The 25,493-nt window shown below is 32.7% G+C and overlaps 1 protein-coding gene across 1 annotated transcript in view; it reads left to right on the top strand.

Moving 5' to 3' along the window:
* Nucleotides 1–22,654, top strand: part of LOC129220449 (MAU2 chromatid cohesion factor homolog) — a 48,965-nt gene extending 26,311 nt beyond the window's left edge. The window contains exons 9-18 of the mRNA XM_054854868.1: nt 1,526–1,616; nt 4,126–4,229; nt 4,994–5,071; nt 5,437–5,502; nt 6,447–6,574; nt 6,665–6,742; nt 8,678–8,789; nt 19,556–19,646; nt 21,107–21,234; nt 22,589–22,654. Of these exons, the coding sequence (XP_054710843.1) occupies nt 1,526–1,616; nt 4,126–4,229; nt 4,994–5,071; nt 5,437–5,502; nt 6,447–6,574; nt 6,665–6,742; nt 8,678–8,789; nt 19,556–19,646; nt 21,107–21,234; nt 22,589–22,654 (942 nt within the window). The remainder of the gene's footprint in view (nt 1–1,525; nt 1,617–4,125; nt 4,230–4,993; nt 5,072–5,436; nt 5,503–6,446; nt 6,575–6,664; nt 6,743–8,677; nt 8,790–19,555; nt 19,647–21,106; nt 21,235–22,588) is intronic.
* Nucleotides 22,655–25,493: the final 2,839 nt, after the last annotated feature.

The following is a 25,493-nucleotide window of genomic DNA, read 5'->3' as shown; positions in this document are numbered from 1 at the left end:
GGAGTCGGCATATTTTCTACCGACTCCGACTCCAACTCCTTTACGCCAAAGTCAGTCCCTCTTCGACTCCGACTCCACAGCCCTGATTTACATAGGGCTACTATAAATCAGCAGGGTTACCAAAATAAAGTTATTAACGCCAAAAATGAGATGACCGCGCCAGATTCTCAATTATCGAAACATCCCCGATTTTTCACTGCCCTGATATTTTGTGTACAGAACTACCCCGTTGTAATTTATCTGAACAAAAATAAAATTTGTTTCGCCTTTAAATTCCATCTTCTTTTCCTTCAATAATGCACTGATTAGTCTGATAATCCTTAAAGTATTCTTGACATCGGTGTCAAAACTCAGATGGATCTGAGTCGAGAAACAAAGGCTGCTAGGTACGGTACTTTCTGATCATTTGGTTAGAAAAACCTGAAGCTCCGATCCGGTCACATGGTTCAACTATGGCAACAGAAGACACGTTTTGCTTGAATTTTCCTGTACTTTACTTTAAAATATATCTCGGTACCTAAAATCGTTGCTTTCAAGAAATGTAGGCTTCACTCTCTATCTCCATTTTATCTATTATCAATTAAAGTATCACAGTAGGAAATTTCATTACAAAAAGCATAGCTGGCTTTCTTACTGTCCTTTGGCAACGGGTTAAATATTTATTTCAGTTCTCGCTCAACAATAGGTTAAAATAAATATTAATCATTTGGGAGATATAACCATCCAATGTTTAAATTAATTAATTAATGAACAAAAAGTTTTCGATTCGATCCATCGCACTTCGAAACCATGCTTGCCACAACTTAATTACACACAAAAAATTGGATCAAAATCCGTCCAGCCATTTAAAAGCCTTATGGTGGCAAACGTCCGCACAGAAGATTTTTATATATTAAGATATATATATATACAGTCCCTTGCCAAATATTATTAGACGCACCATAAGATTTTATGGAAAACGTTAATTATCAGGTGATACTGTACAGCTATATGGTTTTTAGGATAGACAATGTATTTTTATATTATTCACCAGGTAAGTATCTATAGGTAACACCAATGAAATATTGTAATTATAGGAAAAATATGTATTTATTAAGGCTTGAAGAAAATGTAATGAAAAGTTAATATTTTGTTGAGCCACCCTTAACCGCTATGAGAGCTTTAATTCTGCGTGGCATGCTATCAATGCAAGCCTATACTGTCTCATGCATTTGAGGATGATGATTCCACACATGATTGATATTTTCTATAAGTTAGGTTTTGTTTGTAATCCCATCTTTAGCCACTTCTCTTTTCATGCTCCCACATGTTTTCAATTCTAAGTTTAAGGCAATTCTGAGTTCCTAGCGGCAGGACCAAGTATACTCCTAAGAGTCTATGAGAGTTTAACATTAAGTGGGAGTGGTCCTGCCGTTAGAAGGTTTAAATATAACAATACTGCATATCCACTCGTCGAAAACATTGTTTTTTCTTTAAAAACAATGGTGCGTCTAATGAACTGTGCATTCTTTGTGGTTGTTTTTAGGTTACTGTTCTACATTCTATGCAAGCTGGTTATATGGATAAAGCCCAAAAGTATACAGATAAGGCTTTGATGCAAATTGAAAAGTTGAAAAGTAAGTTGAAGTGATGTTCATGAGTTGAGGTATTGCATGTGTATCCACTTTCTTGTTAACCGCGCTGATATTTATTTCAGTATATGTACATTAAGTTTTTAAGAAATACTGGTGGCCTTGAAGTTTTTCCTCAGTCTGAAATACTTCCTTTACATATACCACTGTTTTTCTGGTAATCGGATGCTTTACAAATCCTGTCTGTTGTGTCATTTCTTACCAATGAACATTTGTCATTTATATTACAATAGCACTAAAATTCCCTTAATTTCATTTTTCTTTCTCAAAAAATTTAACTGGTCTCAAAGTTTTTACTGAGACTGTATTGTTCCTTGAGATGTTTGAGACTGCTTGTTTCGAAGTAGGACTCAATCAGTGAAATGAAGGCGAAGGGACTCAGCAGAGCCAAGTACTGCGACCAGAATTCTATTGTACTAAACCCCAAACAAAATTCTTACAACAGACCAGTTGCTGAAGCAAAAATCAGCAAGCACTTAATGGGAACATTATAAATCTCCTAAGGTTTGAGAAAGTGGCGACCAAGGTGTTCAAACCTGTAGGCAGAAAAAACTTTGCAATCCATGGTTGTCTTTCTGCCGGCAGAAACTAGTTTTTGTCCTTCCAATGGCTGAACCTGGTTAAAACCGGTAAAAACTAAAAAGCGTCTTTAATAATTCAAGTAATTACTAAAGGATATGCATTTAAGTAAACTAAAATATGAAACTTCATTTCATCATTGTAAAAAATAAAATCCATTGCTAGTAACCTTGATTTAGTTCAAGAAGAGAATTTTTATTGCAGATGCGTGTAACATTTGGATTAATCTAACAAGCGACAAATCTTATAGGTGCTTAGAAAAGGACATTACTTACATACAGATTCAACATATTATAAGTAACGTTATTTACATACAGATTCAAATAGGCATTACCAATTGTAATTTGCTTGCTTATATGCTTTGTCTAAATTTCTTGTGATTAAAATTCTCATGTGCTTCAGGAAGAAAATGCCAGAATTTTACCTGCCCATATTAACCTAGATTTTCACCTAGTGTCAAAGCTTTTCAAAACAAATTGACCCAATTTCTCGAAACTTATTTTTCCAGTCAAATTTTTGAAACTACCCCAGTTACTACATGGTGAACCAATTTTTTTAAAGAAATATATACAAAAGATAAAAAAGTCACAAATATTGCTTGTTCCTTGATGCATTGCCTGCTAGCTCTTCTTTTGCAAGAATGTTCTAAAGTTTCCCATTTTTGCATGTTAAATTGAGAAACTGCTTAGATTTTCTGTAACCATCTTTTCCAAGCGGCAACTGCAGAGTCCAATGCAATATTTGATTTTGAATTGTGATAATATCATTTTTAAATTGTGCTCTGGTTAACAATTATCTTTCCCGTGCATTATCTATTGTATGTCTCAGTTCACATATAATAACATTTTAATAATATAAGTTCACATATGTACATTGTGGGAAAGCATTTGTAATGCTTAATATTCTAGTTGATAATGTGCTGAAAAAAATTATTGTTAACTTTCCTCCCATTTTTTTCTTACTTCTATTTTAATAACCATAGAGAACTCTTTGCAGTGTGTTGGATCTTGCTATTGATAATTAATGATGTAAATCTCATGGATTCATCATTGTTTTCCTAAATGTTTTCCAATCTGATGAATTCGTGATGGTAGTAAATGATGTGGCTTTTATAATAACTCATAACCATTTTATGAACATAATAACTGGTTTTATTTTTATTTATTTATTTCCACTTTTGATGAAATTTGGCTTTAGAAAATTTGCAAGAGCAGTCATTTTAGACAGAGGGTTTTTTTTTTTTTTTTTTTTTTTTTTTTTTTTTTTTACAATGGTGCACAAAAAAAAAAGTTCCACCACTTCTTTCTGATTGCAAAAGTATGCCTAGCGACTGCTTGTGTTTCAAACGCTGGCATATACTCACACTTTAAAATATCATGTAGTAAAACTTCAATGCTTATTTATGTATAAATGCAATTGGAATATTAATTTGAATTGTATTGTACTGTTTTTTTTTTTTTTTTTTTTTTTTCTTTTTTTTGAGAAATAAGCAGTGCTGTTGCTGCTGGAGTGCTGTTTCCCGAAATATTTTGTTTGTTATCTTGCATTCCAGCACCAATTCGCCCTGGTCTGAATGCATAAGAATAGGATTTTTTTTTCCACCGACATATGTACTATATCGTATACTTTATCATTATGTGGTGAACGTAGACAGTAATAAATCATGAAACTAATCCAAATTTAATGTATATTGGTTTCAGCCTTTAAAAAAATGTTTCTTAAATTAAATCAGAAAAATCTGCCTACCACAACATCTACCCTAGAAGAAGGTGAGTTCCCCCAAATATTTTTTCCCAGCATCAGCACTGGAAGTAAGACAACTTGTTGTAATAATGATGCCAGTAAATAGGTTATCATATGCGTCTAAGATATGTAATGAAAAAACCTATATTTATTTATTTTTATTTTATTATAGTGATTGACAGTCATCCAATTCTACATTCATTTCAATTGCTACTTCTTGAACATATAGCTATGTGTCGTCTTGTCATGGGAAATAAAACTTTAGCAATACAAGAGGTAAACCATTTTAACATAAAGCAAAATGAATTTATTTAAGTTTTTTTAAATATAAAATCTTCAAAAGAGGAAATTTATTTTCCTCTGCTTGCAAAAAATTTTCCCATAATTATTTTTAAATGTAAAAACTTTGGTTAGAAAAAGAAAGGATATTGTTCCATTACTCTGTCTAATTATATTTACTTCTGGATACATCACTGTGTTGGATATACTTAAGAAAACTTTATTATTTGGAGCATGAAGTTTTCCCGAAATATGTCTATAAATTTTACATACATGTATATATTAGTGTTTCATTTAGTAAAGCCAACTAAAATAAAACTTTGCACTGTATTACAAAAAAGACAATTGTATTTATTCATTCAGTTATTATTTATCTATTCTACTTATTTATTTCCTTTTTCACTTATCTAATTGCCTTGATGTTTTGTCCTTAAAGAAAATAACAAATAATTCTTCTTGCATTTGATTTTTTAAATGATTACCCTAATTAAATTGCAAAACAACAGTTTTGTGTGTAAATTTTAAGCGTTTCTCTGCTGAGTGGAATAAACATTATTCTTTTATTTGTAAAATTGAATATTCAGGAGCAGCAATATGAAAATATTTTATTTTAAAATTTTGCGAGTTTAAAACTTGTTTTTAACTGTGTGTCATTTGTTTTTGCTCAATTTGTGTCATTTTTCTTTGTAAATTATTTAACTATTACAATGTATTTTTTTTACGTTGAACTGTAGTGAATTATTTTTATTTTTTCTACATAGGCTTCTCATGCTCTTAATATTTGTCGGCAAGAGCCTAGGCTTTTTGTTCGGCATAGGCCCCAAATCAATGCTCTTCTGGTAAAATATTTTTTCTTTATCTTTTGTAGTAGTTTTATTGTTATGATAGTATGTATATTGCAAGAACTCTATTTCAAATACTTATGATGTAATAAAATGCTTAAATAACTTTTAACTTCAATTCTCTGTTTGATGTGTGCAGCTTAAACCTTTTTTCTTCTCAAATTTAGACAACTCATTATAATAATTTATGCAACATTTTGTACAAAATCAAGTATATGAATTCAATGAGAAATTCCAAAGTAGTCTAATTGTTTCTAATTTTTGTCCTTAAGAGTATTTTTCTATTGAATGTTGCATCAATCTATGTATGTTATATCTGTTTATACTATGTCCCTTTATTTAAAAAAGATTCCTTTTTCTAGGGTTTGTATGCCATGTCCATGAACTGTATGGAAGCTGCTGAAGCACAGTTTTCAACTGTTGTTAGGGTGAGAATCTATATTTGATAACTCTATTTGCAAAATTCATGCTTGCATTAGCCTTTGTTATTATTTTTTAATATTACCTTTTATTTTTATTTATTTGAAAAAATAATGTGAGTTAGTGTTAACATTGAAAATGTATTGGGTTATATTTCCTGCCATATTTTTAGTTTACTTCTCATTCTGTATCATTTCCTTCGGATTTTGCTTTATTCAAGCTTCATACTGCTATGAAAAGATCCTGTTTCTACAGACTACAGCCTTGAACTATGAGGTCACGAATACGTGTCCACAACTTAGGATTTCCTTTTCTTTTTTTTTTTTTTTAAATTATCCCAAGAAACATTTCAATCATTACAGATAATATTTATGTTAAGAGACTTAAGATAATATTGCTTTCATGCTTAATAATGTCCCAAATTTTTGTTTAAAAATAAACCGAATGATTTTATCATAATAAATGATAAACAAATAAGAAAGTAAATATTTTTCCATAATAAACTGCTACTTGCCCTGTTGTAAATTTAAGTGTAAATGATTCATTATGTCTGTTACATTTGTTATTGAATGTGCCATTTAACACACACATCCCTCCCCCTCGCAAACTTTGCTACTAATTTAAGTTTTCAAAAGTTGTCAGCTCTGTTTGTGTACTCATTTTCTTTACATTTCAAAAAAGTATTTAATGTACAACATAATGTTGTAGTACTTGCTGTTTCTTTTCTTTCAAGTAAATATTTGTAAAGCTTTCTTCATACTTGTTTTAAAAATGCAAATAAGCACTCTAGAATCTGATTTACTGTAGTACCTCTATGCAATGTATGGAATGTACAAAATATGTTGTTTAAAAATCATAAATCTTAAATTATCTTCATTTTTGCGTGATTCGTTAGTTTTTTTTTTTTTAATTAAATTTGTGTATTACTTATTAGAGAATTTGTTTTTCACAGAGCAATGCTACCAGTGAGCTACGTATATTAGCAAGTTTGAACTTGGCTATTGTTTATTTAAGAAGCAAAAGGGACCATGAGCTGGGTGAATTGTTAGCTCGCTTAAATCCTGAAACTCTTAATCTGGTGTAAGTTATGTCATTAATTAAAAATTTACATTTGATAAAAATTGTTTACATTTAGCTTCATATAATATTATGAATTATTACTTTTTCTAGATCCCATAGCTTAAGAGCTGCTGCTTATTATGTACATGGGTTGAATGCATTTTTTCAAGCTAGATATAATGATGCAAAGTAAGTGAACAGTTTCTCGTACTATACTTTTGTAATAGATGATGTTTGAATAATCGATTAAAGTTAAGAACATTCACTTGTTTTTTATAAAATGTCAAGTTAATCAAGTTTAATTTTATTACTGTGAGAAACCATAATTTTTTTAGTTCCTCACTTTTTTGGTTTTTCATTTTGATTTAATTGCAGCTTTGATTTGTCAAAGTTTTTTTATAAATATTGCTTAAAATATTTGATGTTTGGGATTTTGTTGCATTGCCTAGGGTATCTTCATCCCAATGTTACTTATGCAATTGTCTATTTTATACTGTGCAAGTAGAAAAAAAATCAAAAGTTATTTACCACAATATGGATATCCAAACACTTTCCCCAAAGGCAGATTTGAGACCATGTGGTACATTCTACTTCTTTAAACTAACACCTTCGTTCTGACATATTTTTTATTCTATTTGTTTTGAATAGAAATTTAAGGGTTACAAAGCAAATACAGTAGATTTTCTGTGCAAATACAGTTTCATAAATAAAATAAGAATTGTCGAGGAATTAAGGAGCATAAAAGTCAGTGTCACATTGAAGGAGGGTTTTGAGAGTAAAAATGCTCCCCAGAGAACCTAATTTTAACGTTATTGCCTATTAACTAATTCATTAATTTACACACATGTAAGGACTGTTTTGATCAAAAGGACTCTTCAGAAGGTAACTGTGGCTGTGTTGATCATTAGAATCAATAAAGGGGAGTGTCAATTCTTAATCTGGTTCAAAATAAATGACCATAGACTCATTTAAAAAAAAAAAAAACTAAAATTTTTGTGATACTGCAAATTTTTTATGCTTATATGCAGAGGTGCCTACTCCTCAAGTGCTTTAGAAAACCTCCTCCCCCGTCCTTCCAAAAAGAATATATGCCCCACTGAAACACCCTTTTAAAAATTTCAGTGCTGTATTCTGTGCCATTGTGTTAGTTTTAAACCACATTTTTAGAAATGAACAGGAAGAGCAACTTGCTAAGGTTGGATCTCTTATGATCCAACTAGATTCACCTCTGCCTCTACGTAACATTAAACGAATCGTTTTGTAACTAACTAAAAATTAACCCATGATTTCTTAATGATGCAGCTGTGAGTAGGAAGTGAAATTCCCTGCTCAATATAAGTAAAAAAATCCCGGAGTCATTGCCTTGGTATGAGTGGCTGTAATCACTGGACATGACTATTTGCAAAAACATCTGCATAGAATTTGAGTGAAGGATTCGCCACGGTAAAGTGGATGGTGATCATCTCAGAAACTACTCCATTATTCTGAAGTTTTTAAACAACTCGATGGAGACTAAATTTTATTCACTTTTTTTTTCTTTTTTTTTTTTTCATACTTTTCCATCTTATTGTACTGCTTGTCAACTAATGGCAGAAATGCCGCAGATGGATGTAGCATTTAAAAAAAAAGGTTTTAGCCTGAAGGTAACGAACCCTGTTGAAACATTTTGTGTATTAATTCAGAAATGATGCTATTCCTTTACTGAGATTACAGAAGTCCGTAGAATAGAGATTTATTTAAGTGACTTGTGGGGAAAACACATGCTTTTGGAAGTCACAATCATTTTTAACTGATAGCCAAGAAAAGGGTTTAGCTGCATTTTTTTTTTTTTTTAATTTTTTTAAATAAAAGAAATTAACAGTTTCTTCTTAACCTTAATTAATAGCACATAACTAATCTATAAATCATTGAATTTCAGAATCACGAGTATTAATAGTTTGAGCATATTAAACACTCTTTATGTTCCGACAAGTAAAAAACAGTTCTTGTAAAAACTTATTTTATTCACTCATTTTGCATTGTAGCACCTTTCCGAATTTTGTTTCACTATATCGATATTTTATTACAATACAACTGCTTCATTTTTTAAATGTGTGACTAAAACTTCTCTTTCCTTTTACAAAGGCGGTATTTGAGAGAAACCTTAAAAATGGCTAATGCAGAAGACCTAAATCGTCTTACATCCTGTTCACTGGTTCTGCTTGGCCATATATTTTTCTCTCTTGGTAATAGTAGGGTAAGTTTATGTTTTTTCCATACAGTTTAAAACTTTCATTATGTTATTGAATCATGTGTGTAATATAAACTTACATGCTGCCATGCTAAGCCACCATAAGCTCTCACAATTTTTTATCAAAATTGATTTACGGTCACCAAGTGTTTCTTTGTCACTTATTTCATCTAAATACAATGTTAAATGGTCGTTTGGCAATGGAAAATATTTTTAAAAAATTCTGAAAAAGTTGCATCTGAATCAGATACATGAGGGCACACTAAATGGCAATCTCTCATTTTGAACTCAGTTGCAGATATGAGTTTTGCGCTTAGCACGGCAGCATGACATTAGTAAATCAATAGGTTATTCAATTTCAGCACCAGTTTCATACTAAAGTTCATGCCAGCATGGCAACAAAATAACAATTGAAACAGGGAGAAGCGAAGGGATGTAAGTGACAAAATTAAAAATTTGGAGATAACCAGTACACATTGTAGGTGAACCTCTCCTTTGTCTTGGGGCAAGAGATGGTACTAATAGCTCTGGTAGTTGTTGCTGTACAGCATGATTTTGAAAAAAAATTCAATTAAAGCCTACCTAGGATGTTATCTTTAAACTTGTTTTACTCAAAACTTTAAAATGTCCACCCACATTCTTTGCTTCTCACTGCCTCAATTGTCTCCAATTCTTCAGCATGATACCAGAATCACATACGAAACAACTTAGTCAGCCACCGAGAGCCAAGGCAGGCAGGCCCCTTGTCAGATTGTCCCTCCCTCATAAACCTTTTCATTTCAATATCCGAGTGCAAACTGGGCCCTATGAAGGGACGAGTCCTAGTTACAAATGAGGCTGAAATGGCCTCTCATCAGCCCTGTCTCCCCTCCCCCTCTCCATATTGTCCAATAATATTTTTTAAAATAAACTCAAGTATGTTTCAAAATTAATAATATATCATGGGAAAAAATCTTTGAAAACTTGAAATTCATATTTTGAGCAATTACTAGAGTTGACACGTTTCTGTTGAAGGTGGTAAAAATCATAATATTAAAAAAAACTTTTTGCAAAATGGCAAAAATTGGTTAGCGTTACTTATAGAGATGTTCCTAAGTTTTTACTAATTTTTACTTTATAGTTTTGTTTTCTTTTAACTTAGAGTATTCAATACATTATTGAAACAGGAATCTAAATGTTATGTTTGTACTCTCTTAGTAAAATGCTTTTTTGGTGAATGCTATGAATATATAAATAAAACAAAGAATATATGTGAATGTACATATGTATGTTCCCTACACATATCTACTGTTTACGTTGGATCTCTACCAAACTTGGCAGGGAGGTACTTTGGCAACCGAGAAGAAATTTGGGGGGGGGGGGGGGGATGAATGCCAAAAAAGTATCGGAACCATTTGAATTTTAATTTTAAGACCCAAAAATGGCAACAAATGGTTCTTTCTATCCCAAGTAATTATCCAATTTTTTTAGGTCCCGTTCGAAAGCCCTCAAAAGATACCTTTGAAATTGATTTACTTCCTCAGAATTTTTAAGAAAAACCAAGACTGCAAAATTGCCGGGAAAAAATATAAATGCATTTTAAGCCTAATAAAAAGAGCATTCTTTCCTCCTCTCAAATTGCAGTTCTGTGGGGGTGAGGGAGTGAAAGATATCATAGCTCATTGAAATAAAATAAATACAATATGTTGACAAGAAATATCCAACGTTGTTAAGCACAAATAAACAGATTACTGAATACAAGTTTTTCGGTGTTTCCAAGAACCCCTTTTTCAGTTCAAAGTTATGAGCTCCTGGGTGTAAAGACATCCGGTGAAAGCATTCAGAAGCTCACAACTTTAAATTCAAGAAGGGCTTTTCTACTTCATAATGTGTCACTACGTTAAAGAATAAAAGATTAATTGCATCCTATTGTAGTTTTCAGGATTGAGTTTAAAATATTTTATCATCCACTACAAAAATCAAGCTTGTAAATTACTTTTTAAGTTAAAAAAAAAACTTTATAATTGTAGTCCTAAAAATGTCCTAAAATTTTATCAAATTTGTGTCCTGAATTTTTTAAAATATTTTGAAATCATTAAAAACATTTTAAATCACCACTCCGACCCCTACAAGACTGATGATTTCAATAATGAGAATTTGTTTTATCCTCTAGAAATGTACATGCTAAAACACACCAAATAGAATTTTGTAATCAATTTTTCATTGAATTGAAGAAGATTGTTCTAGAAAGCAGATGCTAGGTAATCAGAAAACAATAATTCCACCACTAAGTAAGCTTTCCAGAAATTGTCCAAATTCTAAGTATATTCAACAATGTTGCCAATTTGGTTTTCTATCTAACTAAATTGAAAATAAAATGTTAACTTTTTTCTGGTCCAACTTAATTATTTTCTGAAAAAAGCATGATGAAGGTGCTGAAATAATTGCAGTTCATGGAGAAAAAGAAAACGTACTACATTTATGGGAACAAGTTTCAAGGAAATGTTTAAACTGTGCATACAACTTGTTTTAGCTTGATCAAACACTAATTAAGAGGAAATTTTCTACTTCCCTATTTACAGGGCTCCCAAATGGTCCTCTTTAACCGCCAAAGTCCGTTTTTAAAGGTTAAGTCCGCTTTAGACCGCTTTTTAACATTTTGGTCCGATTAGTCCGCTTTTATATTGTTTTTACTTAAAAATCAGATTTTAAAAGTTTCCATTGTGTTCAAAGATACTGTACACCCAAACATGCAGCCGCGGCGCCTTAACCTGACTTTCCCGTATTATTTCGCTTCAGATTGACGTCATTACTCCTTCAACCGCTGCAGCATGGAAATCCATAAAAAAGAGGTATGGGGGGAAGAGTTATGGCATCGAATCGCGGAGCAGGGTGCTACCGATATTTCTCGGAATTGCAGCCTCACGTTTGCAATAACGTATGAACTTTCCGATCTCGGATCTCGATAACTCGAATATTCATCTCAGTTTTCATTGGATCCCAAGCTCTTGAGACTGTTGTGTCATGCGTTGACTGCAATAGTAACGCTGCTATGAACCACCTCTTTTGCAAATGAATTCGGAAGTAATCTCGTAGCGCATGCGCCATTTTTTTTACAGGAGCATATGTTCGTAAATTTTACGCCCTTGAAAAACCTTGAAAAGTTTCTGAAAAATATAAAGTTTATTTTCCAAGTGCTTGAAAGCCTTGAAAAAGTATGAAAAGTTTCTTTATTGCTTGATTCTTTCAAAAATCATTACAAGCAATCTAAAGCATACTTTAAATTGCTTGTAATTCTTTTAAAAATATTTCATCAGTGCATTTTCTGAACATAGGTTCGATATGCAGTATCGCGAAAAATTGCTTTCGTGTTTGAGATTTCAATCCTTTTGAATCTTGTAAATATTTTGATGTTTTTTACAATTGGAAGTTATTTTGACATGTGCTACCTTAGATTAGCTTATTTTTCGTTTAATTTTAATAATTAACGAAGGAATTAGTTTGGAAACCATGACAACATTGAACTCACTCAAACTTTGTGGAAAACTGCTTCTCGCGTTTGAAATTTCAATTCTTTTGCATCTTGTAAATATTTTGATGTTTTTAATAGTAGGAAGTTATTTTGACATATACTACTTTAGATTAGTTTATTTTGCGTTTAATTTCAACAATTAACGAAGAAATTAGTTTGGAAACCATGACAACATTAAACTTAATCGGAGTTCGCAGAAAACTGCTTCTCGCGTTTGAAATTTCAATCCTTTTGCATCTTGTAAATATTTTGATGTTTATGACAATGGGAAGTTATTTTGACATATACTACTTTAGATTAGCTTATTTTTCGTTTAATTTTGATAATTAACGAAGGAATTAGTTTTGAAACTATCACAACATTGAACTTACTCGCACTTCGCGGAAAACTGATTCTCACGTTTGAAATTTCAATCCTTTTGCATCTTGGAAATATTTTGATGTTTACGACAATAGGAAGTTATTTTGACATATACTACTTTAGATTAACTTATTCTTCACTTAATTTCACGAAGTAATTATTTTGGAAATCGTGGCAACATTGAACTTACTTGGACTTCGCGGAAAATAGGTTTTAGTGTTTGAAATTTCAATCTTTTTGCATCATGAAAATATTAAAATATTTTGCCAATCGAATGTTATTTTCCCAAATGCTACCTAAGATTAGCATGCTTTGTGTTTAATTTAGTAGAAAATAAATAAATTTATTTTATGGAAAGTATGCCAAAATTGAACTTGGTTCGTAAAAATTTGCTTATCTGAGCTTTTAATCGTTTTGCATCTAATAAATATTTTTATATTTTTGGCAATTTGTTTTGACATGCTGCATTAGATTAACTTGTTTTAATTTTTATTTAAATAACCAAAAAATTAATATTTTTTTTTTAATTCAAATTTCTAGTTTTGCAACCTTAACTTGCAAACTTAAGTTTAATTATTATTAGCTTATTTTCGGTTATTACTGTTTCTTACAGGAAGGGGGATATTAAATGTAAACAATTGAGTGCTTAACATTTTAACTTAGTTTTTGTATTTAAAACAAAGTTGAAATATAAAATTTTATAAAGGTGAATTTTTGTACATTTTTTTCATTGTCATGATGCCTGCTAAAGAGGGGAATCAGTCCCCCCCCCCCCACCCGCATAAAAGTTCAAAGCACTCATGGTCTTGCAATCATGGAGTTTTTTTTTTAATCTAAGTTGATCTGCTTCTCTTTGTGATTAAGCATTTCAGACATTTTTAGGAAAACTTTCAATACAGTAAATCTTTTATTAAAGTGTCTCTTGTAGAAAAAGCAGTTTGTTTTCGTATACTTTATATTAATTTCATTTATTTACATGTTAGCATTAAATGAAATCTGCATGTAATATTTATAGTGCTAATTTAGGGTAGTACCTTGAAAAACATTTTTTTACACTTGAAAAGTGCTTAATTTTTTTTTTCTCCCTAAAGGGTATGAACCGTTAAGAGATTAAATTTAAAATTCAAATATAACATACTTTTATTATAAACACAGTTGTAGCTTTGTTGAAAATCAGAACAATATTTTTTAGGTTTTAGTGTGAGTCATGAGGAAGTGCAAATTTCTCAGCAAATAGTTAGATGAAACTGATGAAGATGGGAACAAAATTAGAGACTGGGGAAAACAACAAGAGAATAAAGTTTTTTTTTTTTTGTTTGTTTGGTGTATGATAACGCTATATTAAGAAGCATTAAAAGACAGAAAAACATAAAAATAATTTTAAACTAAATAAAGATGAAGTGCAACTTCACCTATCCTTCAGTGAGACGTCAAAATGTATCATTATGCCTATTTAGTTTGCAGCGACCCACCGCCGGACTCAGCGAGGAGAAGCCAAGTCCAGCAAACTGCTATCATTCGGCCGCCAGTTGGCGACGGAGAAAATAAGGCAACCCCAAGTTTAAACGCAGGTGGAAAATGATTTCCAAGAGACCTTGCCGAGATGTGATAGTTATCAGCTGCGATGAAATTGCGAAGCTGTGGCTCGCGTTTTAGATTTCACAAGATTCAACTTTAACCTTTTACTGGTGTTTAGCAATTTAGAAAGTTTAAATAAAATGTTTCATTTTTACACTGTTATTTTATATTCGGAGTGCTACAAACTGGTGACCCGGACAGAAGCTAATTGAGAAGTATGATATAAATTTGGAATTCTTAAAGAGGTACGTATGCGGTTGAGATTCCTTTTTGTTCGATTTTCTGTGATTGGTCAACCTGTTTGGTACAATTAGAAGAAATGCAGGAGTTTAGCAAATGTTGTTTTAAATTCTGGTGCTGTTTGTTTTGTGTTGCTGTAGAATATCTCTCAGGCCCAAAAACCTTTTTCAATTGCATTTAGTTAAGATACAGTTTGGTCGCACAAATTGGTTAACATGAGTGTTGTAGACAACAATAGTGCTGGCGTAATGACGCAAATATCACATTTAGCAGTAAAGATTCCACCAATATGGAAAACTGGAATTAAGTTGTGGTTTATTCAGGTCGAAAGTAATTTTGAACTCGCGAAAATCACGAATGACACAACTAAATGTAACTACATTGTTGCGGCTATTGATCCAGAAACTTTATCGGTCGTATCAGATATTTTGTTCGCACCGCCAGCAGCAGATAAATACGGTGCATTAAAATCTCGGTTAATAGCGGAATATTCTGAGTCCGAGGAGGAACAGATTCGTCAATTGGTCTCAGGCCTGCAATTAGGAGATAACTAACCATCTTATTTGCTGCGAAAGATGCGAGAATTGGGGGGTGCAAATGTTGCCGATAATTTTATTAAAAACTTGTGGCTTCAAAAACTACCGTCGGAAATGCATGCTATTTTAGCAATAAGCTCAGAGACGTTGGACAAGTTGGCTGAAAGGGCAGATAGAATTGCAGAGGTGCGTGCTGCCTCATCGGACAGTGGTATTTTTGGTGTCGGGCAATTGACTGCAGCCACTTGTGTGGTACAGAGTTTCCCCGTGGAGGAGGATTTTTGTAAGTTACAAAATGAGGTCACGGCTTTGAGAAAACAGATGGAACGACTGACTAGTGGGGGGAAACGAGACTCTTCCACTGAAGGAGTTCCTTACAGGCGACGTGTTCTGTCACGGCAGAATTATAACAGCGATGAGAATTATTGTTTTTACCACGCGCGATTTCGGAATAGGGCACGAAAATGCCAACCCCCTGTTCTTATGCTGGTTGCAGGCAGGGAAACTTGCAGTAGCGGCTGCCGATCGAAGTATTTCGACGACAGCCGCTCAGTCGCCTCGTTTGCATGTCTATAATAGAAAGTACAATTATAGGTTTCTTATTGATTCGGGTAGCGATGTATCCTGCTTGCCCCCTCCAAGTAATTGGAAAATCCGCAAACCTGATCCCCTCCAACTAGTAGCTGCTAATAATTCAAAAATTTACACTTACGGATCTAAAATAATTAACGTAGATTTGGGGCTGAAGAGAGTTTTCACTTGGAAATTTTTAATTGCTAACGTTCCTGTTATAAGGGCCAATTTTTTGAGACATTTTGATCTTTTAATAGACCTTAAACGATGCAAACTCATTGATAATACTAGTCACTATACACAAGCAGGTACGGTTTACAAATCAGCTAGCTATTTTTCGGTAAGACTTATTTCGAATGATTCAGTGTATCATCGTATCCTAGCAGAATTTCCTGAACTTACGAAATTAGCCCCCGGGGCAAAGTTGGTTAAACATGATACGGTACATTTTATTGAAACTACTGGTCCGCCAATACATAGCAAACCTAGGAGACTTAATCCAGAACTACATGAGGCAGTGAAAAAGGAGTTTCAGCTTATGGTTAATCAAGGCATCTGCCGGCCATCAAAATCTCCTTGGTCATCACCCCTTCATGATGTTTCTAAGGCTTTAGGGGGTATTCGACTAGTTGGAGACTATAGGAGGTTAAATGCTCAAACTATACCAGATCGATACCCTATACCGCACATACAAGACTTTTCTAACGCACTTTACAGTAGTACTATTTTTTCAAGGCTTGATATAGTGCGAGCCTATTTTCATATACCTGTGCACCTAGAGCACATACAAAAAACTGCTATTTGCACTCCGTTCGGACTTTTCGAGTTTCCTTTTTTAAATTTTGGTTTGTGCGGAGCTGCTCAAACATTCCAGAGATTTATGAACAGTATTCTTGGTGACCTTGATTTTTGTTATGTTTATTTGGATGATATTTTGATATTTAGTAATAGTGAGGAAAAACATAAGACTCATGTAAGAGCGGTTTTGGAAAGACTAAACGATTATGGGCTAACTATAAATGTGTCATAGTGTATATTCGAGGTCGCAGAGATTTCTTTCTTAGGACACTTAATTACGACTAGTGGCACAAGGCCCCTGCCGGATAAGGTCGAGCCAATTTTAAAGTACCCACAGCCAAGAAACGTTAAGGAACTGCAGAGATTTTTGGGATTCTTGAATTTTTTTCGTAGATTCTTGCCACAAATAGCCGGGCATCAGGTGTATTTAACGGCGTATTTAAGAGGGGCCAAGAAAAACGATAAGACTAAGCTCGATTGGTCAGATAAAGCAAATGAAGAGTTTCAACATTGCAAGAAATTGATTGCAGATGCAGTTCTTTTGGCACACCCAAAGCCGGATGCAGAGTTGATATTACAAGTCGACTCATCGGATTTCGCAATTGGGGGATCATTATCGCAAATAGTAAATAAGCACTTACAACCGCTTGCTTTTTTCTCTAGGAAGTTGTCACCGGCAGAAAGAAAATATAGCGCTTATGATAGGGAACTGTTGGCAGCTTATGCTAACATAAAACATTTTCGGCATATGGTCGAGGCGAGAAAGGTTTCCTTGTTTACTGATCATAAGCCGCTAACGTTTGCTTTCCAGCAAAGTTCGGATAAATGTAGCCCAAGACAGGTGAGGCAGTTAGATTTTATATCCCAGTTTACCACAGATATACGCCATATAAGGGGACCTGATAATATTGTTGCAGACGCACTTTCTCGGATAGACGCTATAGTCATGCCATTAATTACACAGAACTCGCTCAGGCACAACAAAGCGATCCAAAGCTAAAACTGTTGATAGAAAAATCGGGAGTTTTAAAATTAAAGAGAATTACCATACCAGAATGTGAAATACCTATTTTTTGCGATGTTGCAACTGGTACGCCTAGGCCGTTTGTACCCCAGGAGTTCCGCGAGATAGTTTTTTCCGCCTTGCACAATTTATCTCATTTGGGTATCCGCAGTACGTCAAAATTAATAAGATCAAGATTTGTATGGCCATCTATTCGAAAAGATTGTGTTAAATGAGCTAGATGTTGCATTCCTTGCCAGAAATCAAAGATAACTCGACACACAAAAGCACCAATAGGGAAATTTTCGGACCAGTCACAGAGATTTGAACATGTGCATCTCAACCTCGTAGCTCCTCTACCCCCATCGCAGGGATACTATTATTGTTTAACTATGATAGATAGGTGCACACGTTGGCCAGAGGCTGTGCCGATACCTGATATATCGGCACAGACGGTAGCAAGGTGCTTTTTTGTTAACTGGATTGCTCGTTTCGGATGCCCTGCTCGTATAACTACCGACCAGGGTAGACAGTTTGAAAGTGCACTGTTTCACGCTCTCTCGTGCTTTCTGGGTGTTAAAAGAATTCGATCCTCTCCATACCACCCACAAGCAAATGGCTTAGTGGAAGAATTTCACAGACCGTTAAAGGCCTCTTTAAAGGCATATAACACTCAAGAGTGGGCAAATGCACTGCCCACAGTTCTTGGATTCCTGGCTGCGTTTAAGGAAGATTTGGGTGCAACAACAGTAGAGCTTGTATATGGGAGGACGCTCCGACTGCCAGGAGAGTTCTTCGTAAAGACGGGTATTGAAGGTACCCCAAAGGAGCTGGTGGAAGAACTCAAGACACATTTTGACAACATGCGACCTATCCCAACGAGTTGCCACGGACATAAGTCCGTGTTTGTACATCCACACCTAAAAGACTGTTCTCACGCATTTGTTCGCCACAACGGAGTAAGAAAACCCCTGCAGGCACCATATGATGGACCGTATAAAGTGATATCGAGAAAAGAGAAAACTTTTGATCTGGAAATTAAAGGAAGGAAACAGACGATATCTATCGACAGGCTGAAACCAGCTTTTTTGTCTACAGACTGTTTACCTGTTGTTAAGAATAGGGGCGAACAATCTGCGTCTAATTTAGTGACTACACGCTTTGGAAGGACAGTTCGGCAACCGTCTAGATACAGTATATTCGATGGAACTGTGGGGGGAGTGTGCAGCGACCCACCGCCGGACTCAGCGAGGAGAAGCCAAGTCCAGCGAGCTGCTACCATTCGGCTGCCAGTTGGCGACGGGGGAAAATAAGGCAAACTCAAGTTTAAACGCAGGTGGAAAATGATTTCCAAGAGACCTTGCCAAGATGTGATAGTTATCAGCTGCGATGAAATTGTGAAGCTGTGGCTCGCGTTTTAGATTTCACAAGATTCAATTTTAACCTTTTACTGGTGTTTAGCAATTTAGAAAGTTTAAATAAAATGTTTTATTTTTACACTGTTATTTTATATTCGGAGTGCTACAAGTTCTTTAGTTCTAAAGAGACTGCCTTAAGTGCTGAACTAAGTGCCCCCCCCCCCCCCCCCCAATGTTATGCACTTTTATCAATGGATAAAAGAAAATCAGTTTCACTGGTGATAAAAGGATTGTATCTGTCGTTATTATAGTTAATTAACGAATTATCTTCACAAATTTAGCAGCTGGCAACTAATTTGCCTTTTGGTGCTTCATGGGTTTAACTATGAGTGGTCTTCCCAAGGTCCTCTTTTTGATCCTAACTGGTCCTCTTTAGTCCCCTTTTTGATTGAAAATGGTCCTCTTTTACCCTTTTCTGAAGCTAAAATGTGTTGGGAGCCCTGTATTTATTAAAAGAAATATTAGTTACTCTTCAGTTAACACAATACATTGTTGGTTGCATTGATGGTACATTCTAGTAGTTCAATCCAGTTCAATCCAAGTTCTTGAAAGCCTTAAAGTGTTCTAGACATACAATGTACATGTACTGAAAACAAGTTACAAAAATTGTCTATTAAGCATTATATGTCTTATTTAATAATTTTTGTTTAAGTTCGATTTGTAAAAATTAACTAATATTTTTTCTATTATATCTTCATAGCTGTATTATTAATAAATAACTTTAAAGGTGTAACTTTATGTATTTTTTGTAATAGGAAAGTATGAATATGGTTACCCCTGCCATGCAGCTTGCTAGCAAGATCCCAGATGTACATGTGCAATTATGGGCTTCAGCTCTATTGAAAGGTATATTTTGAATAATTAATGTCAAAACGAATGTTGAGAACATTTTTATAACATATAAATATATAATAAAAATGTTTTAATATTTCCGATGGGGGTTTGCTGCATATTGTAATTTTACAAAATACTAATGCAACAGGCTCTAGGCCATGCTGAGCTGGCCCAGGTCAATTAATCAAGCCTAATGAGTTTCAAGAGCCTTTTTAAAGTATTCATCTCATTGCAAGTAGTAGTTGCTTTGTGTAAACTTTGCCTACAACGCTATTGAAGTTGAATTATTTTATATTCTCAAGGTGTCAAAGTTTCTGCTCAACAGTTTAATACAGTATTGCAAGAAATGCTCAAGATACTAATTTGGATGAGAGAGGCTTAAAAATTGATGGAGAATTTATTTAAGGAACTGCGAAATTCTCTAAGAAATAAATAAAGCAAGCTTATTGGATTTAAAATGAACCTCAACAGATCAAAAGTTATGTTAAGTGCCTTTATTTCTTCACAGAAGGCTTCTGTTAATATTAATGAACTAAAATTGGTGCGTAGTTATACTTATCTGTTACAAGTCATTATGATGAATGGAGGCACCATACAGAGGTAAACTTGCCTCTTAGAATTTGCTTTGTTAGAATTTTTGGATTGTTGAAACTTCCTGTCATAGGAAAGATGATCTTGCCTGTATGTTAAAAATTTTAAGTATTTTTTTCTTTCAGTTCTTATTTTTTTTCCCTAAATTTTGTTTTGAAAGCTGTGCAATCTTATTTGTCATTGACTTTGGAATGTGTTTTGTTAAATTAATTACTGTTTGACCACGGGTTATATATACTAATTTGGCAATAGGCCAAGTTACGATGATTCCATCTGAATGAATCTTGCAGAGAAGAAGGGAAAATAGTGACCGGATTTTGATGTATGCATTTTATAATTTCACTAGGGCCTTATTTATTTATTGTGTTTATTGAGGTGAAAATGAGTGGAAACAAAATGAGTTTCTATGGAAACAGCAAAAAAAACGTTGATTTCATTCGAAAATTTAAAAGCAAAATCGTGATCTCAAAATTATGTTGTAAACAAAATAAATCAGTTTTTGAGTAAGATTATAGATTGAATATAGTTTTGATTGAAAAATTGTTGCAGTGAATAAATTGTCATTTTTAAGAAACTGAGTCGAAATAATTAAAGGTAAACGAGCACATCTGTATCAGAAACACTACTATCCCTGAAAGGTAATAGACGCGTCCATTTCCGCCTGTAAACTGGATATTAGCCTTTCAATATAATCAATGGTCAAACAGTACTTTAACAACTGCAGAATAATTACAATGAAGTGTATTTAGCTATTATTTATATTGACACTGAAATGTATTTAGCTATTTATATTAAATTACAATTAATATCCTCTTTCTCTTCTATGTTTCTCATTTATTATAATATTTTCACAATATTTTCTAATCAATATTAATCTACAGATCTTTATCGTCTCTGCAATGATCCATTAAGAGAGCAGGAAGCTATTCAAACTCACAGTAATTTCTCACAACTTCTGTTAAAAGATCATTTTCAAGCTTCTCAACTTCCAGAGCATAGTCTAATACAGGTTTGTGTGTTTTTATGAGTTTTTATTATTATTTCAGGATTTTAAAAATTCCTATCTATTTGCCAAAATCAATCAGCATAGAACCATAACCTACTTAGTTGTGTCCCCAGTGGCAGATTTAAAGCTTTGAGGGCCCGTCCTGATGCACTTGTAAAAGCCCCTATATGTCGATTACATATTTTTTGTAAAATATTAATCATGTGCATTTTTGAATCTCCTATCAGACCCTTATGGTCATGGCTCTCGCAATTGTGACATGCTAAATTTGTCACTGAGTGTCTCCAACGATTTCGCTGCCATCTTGTGCCTCTCATCTACTAAAGATGCAAAAGTTCCGTAAATTATGAAGCGGTGGAAAAAGATTTTTCCTGCTTATTTTTTCTACAAAAGTGCAAAAATTGATTATTTATGAATTAAAATGAAATTTGTTTGTTATATTTTCTTAGAAAACATCTTTTTTTTAATATTTAAAAATGTCCGTGCAATCCATTGTTTTTTCTTTTTAACAGAAAGATGTACCAAATTTTCAAACCTGTTTAAAAAAATTAGCCAATAGTTTTCTTTTTTCGAAATACCAAGAGTTTTCCAAAATATTCTAATCATCATTTAATGGTTAATTATAGAATAAAATGCAATTGTTATGACTAGTTCAATGAATTTTTTTGATAAAAATTTGCTTTTTTAAGCAATCAAAGAATTGCTTATTACTCTCCAGGGTTCAAAAATATCCGATATTTTAATATATATCCGATATTTTCAATCAACGCAAACTAAAGTCTTCAAAATAGTAAATGCATCTTCAAATCACTCTTTATTTTCTTACATTATTGTTACAATATATTGACTTAAAATTAAAGTTTTTCTCAATATTTATGTCTAATATTTCATTTTACATTTTTGTCAGTTTTAATGAAGTTAATTTGGCATTAGCTAACAAGTATAATAAATAATGATGATATAGTAATTATGTCCTCTGTATACATGAAAATTTTAAAGAGAAAAACAGCATATATCATACTTTGATGTGCACGGAACACGGAAATAAATTCTCGCAGCTTGCATTACCAAAATTGTTGTTTTTGTGTGGGATAGTGAGCATAAATAACTTTTTAAACAAAAAAGCATTAAAATGTAAATGTTTTGAGTTTTCAAATGAACTATTTTGTGCCAACAATATTTTAATTTAAAATGTTTCCTGAGTGGAAGTAAGTCTCCTCAAAAAAAAAAAGCATACTTCCCCCAAAATTTCTGGTTCCCCTTGCCCCTGTTCATTATCTGTCTAAGTGGACTATTCTGTTTCAGTTATTCACATTTTGTATCATTTGCAATAGCTAATTATGTTATTTTATTTCAGTGGGTTGAAGGTGATCCTCCACTCATGCCTGTGCAGTCTCAAACACCTGCAACATCTCTTCTATAAAATAGAGAAAGCTGTTTTATTTCATCAAATGTGCCTTCCAAATCAAGTATAAACTATTTGCAATCATTGTGTCATATCATGGTGATTTATCATCTGAGAATGTTGCACTTGATGAAGTAAGACAACTGAACTGGAACAAAAGTGTTGTTTAATTTTAATGACAAATGTGCAACATCAAATTCATTCATTCACATTTAGAGAACACATTTTATTTGAGAAGCTCATGGATTGCTAAAACATAATATTTTTGTTTTATAGTTTGAAATAACTGATTTTTGCAAAAATGAAGTTTCAACATTTTATTGTTTTGCACAACTTTTATTAATACAGAAGTCCCTCGTATAACACGGTACTTGTACAACGCTGTTTCAATATTACATGATACAAAATTTGCAACTATTTTAACATGGATTCGATATTACACGGTAAAAAACTTGAATTTAATACTGTTCGATTTTCATGTAATACTGGGAGAAATTTTTAAAAATGAATGTAATTTTTATTCAATATACACTGTAAAAAAATATTCATAAAAAAGGTCTGGTATAACACAGTTTTGATTCTACCCGGTATGAGTTCACCATGTTATACAAGCAACACCTGTATGTTATGTAATTTTAATGCGACATTCATACAAAAAGGAAATTATTTATAAATACTCATACTCAATAGTCTTCCTTTCATAATCCTTTTAAGTGTTTTTACTATTTTGTTTTCTTAAATTGCCCATGTAGAAGCATAAAATAGTGTATAGAATATCCAATTTTTGTTTCAAGTGCTTGCATGTGAGGTATCTTGGAATCTGTAAGCTCTTTGCTAAAAGTTTTATACAGTGACTGTCTTTTGGATTACCAGAAATGATTTTTAAGCTTGAATAGTATTTGATAATTGTTTTTCATTGTTTAGACAACTGTAAATGTTTATACAATTTGGCTTCATTAAAAAAGGCTTAACTTTTCTCTCTCTTTCCCCCCCCCCCCCCCCCATATTCATGAACCTTCAAGTGTTTATGATTTGAGAAATTATAATTGACATCACTACCTATTCTGATCAAAATGATGCAACCTAAATTTTACAGATAAAAGTTTTCTTGTTCAAAAATTGTTATAGTTGAAGTACTTAGTTTTCTTCATTCTTACACTGAAAGATCTCTTCATGTAGGGGAATGTAGAGCAAAGTGAAATAGTTCAGATGACTAAACTTTTTCAAAATGAACAAATTGGAAATTTGTTTTGAAAATTGCAGTACATAAATAAAGAACATTGTATTTTACAACTACTTGCATTGAAACAATGCGTTTTATTTTTGGTAGTAAAATAGTTCCTTCAGAAAGGGGGGGGGGGGGATATTTCACCCCTTTTTTTTCATGGAACAAAGTGAAAAATGAAATATTTTCCCAATGAAATATATTTTATTTGATTGTGAAAGATATTTTTGAACATATTAATGAGCAAACAAAAGGATAATTTAATAAATGAAAAGATAATGAAATAATTAATTAATTAATTAATTTTACTCAAGGAAAAATAAATGAGTCATTCCACTCATTTAACAATTGAGTGAATGAATTAATAAGAGAAATATTTAATGAATGTAAATTAGTTAATAATAAGTAAGTAAGTGATTATATGAATAAGTAAGTGATTTAGTAAATTATTGAATGAGTAAACAAAATGAACTAATTTCACTTTTCCCCATCCACTTTGCCTCGCATGCGCTTGACTAATTGTGAAAAATATCAAAAGCACATATAAGCTAAATATTAACTAAATAAATACTGCACTGAATATTAGAAGGTTCTAATTAGTATTTGAAATGTAAATAACAAAAACTTTATAATTTTATAATATCAAAAATAATTTTTGACTTACAACGAATATTACAATAAGAGTATCCATTTTTGAAAATGACCTGTATTATCAAATGCTTTAATCTTCGGCGGTATAATTTTCCTGACTGGAATATACTACATGTGCAGCTACATTGTTAAACTATTACTAGATAGGTGGCGCTAAGTGCAGAGTAAATATTTCACCACTTCACTTTGCCCCACTATTTCACTTTCCCCTACTTGGTGTTTTTCATTCTTACACCGAAAGATCGCTTCATGTACTTCATTAATTATGCTCCATATTGAATATAGGGTAAATTTATAGGAATTTCACTCAGAAAACATTGTACTTGCTTTAAAATTACATTCTTCAAACTTGAGGGAGGGAAATACATCATTAAAACCTGCTCTTTCAATCAAAAATAGGACAAGGATTGTTGTTTTTGTGCTTTTCCGAAAAGCTCTTTTTTTTCTCTCCCCCCCCCCCCCCCAAGAAAGACATTTTTAATGCTATTTTTGTTTTTAAAGATTTTACATTGATATTTTTGAGTGAATTTAAGAAGCGATTATTATCAGATAATTTTCCGGTGTTATAGTTTAATGTTCTGTCTCTTTTTCTGTTTTATAATGCTCAAAATTTAGAAAAATGTATAGAAAAACATTTCAATTTTGATTTATAACATAGTCTTGTTTAATAACAAATGAAATGCATAGTGGTATATATTATGTGGTTGGTCTCCTGTCTTTTCCTAGAATTGAACTGTTATTGTGCATTAGTGCTTATCAATTGTAGCTTTCTTCCATTAATAAGCATTTCTTCCATTTTCTTAAATAATAATGTTAGATTCATTTTTAATTTATTGTTTCCCATATTTTCATATTCTGTTTTCCTTGTTGGTAACAAGAAAAAAAAAATTAGTATTTTTTAACTTTTTTTTTAAATAATTCAAAAGTTTTTTGGTGTGTATTTCTTTTTTCTTTTTTACAATGGCAGAAATGAAGAAATGA

This window comes from Uloborus diversus, chromosome 4 (assembly GCF_026930045.1).
Source record: "Uloborus diversus isolate 005 chromosome 4, Udiv.v.3.1, whole genome shotgun sequence".
Taxonomy (NCBI): Eukaryota; Metazoa; Arthropoda; class Arachnida; order Araneae; family Uloboridae; genus Uloborus; species Uloborus diversus.
Note: the sequence above shows the minus strand (reverse complement) of the source record. Positions and strands in the feature narration are given on the sequence as shown.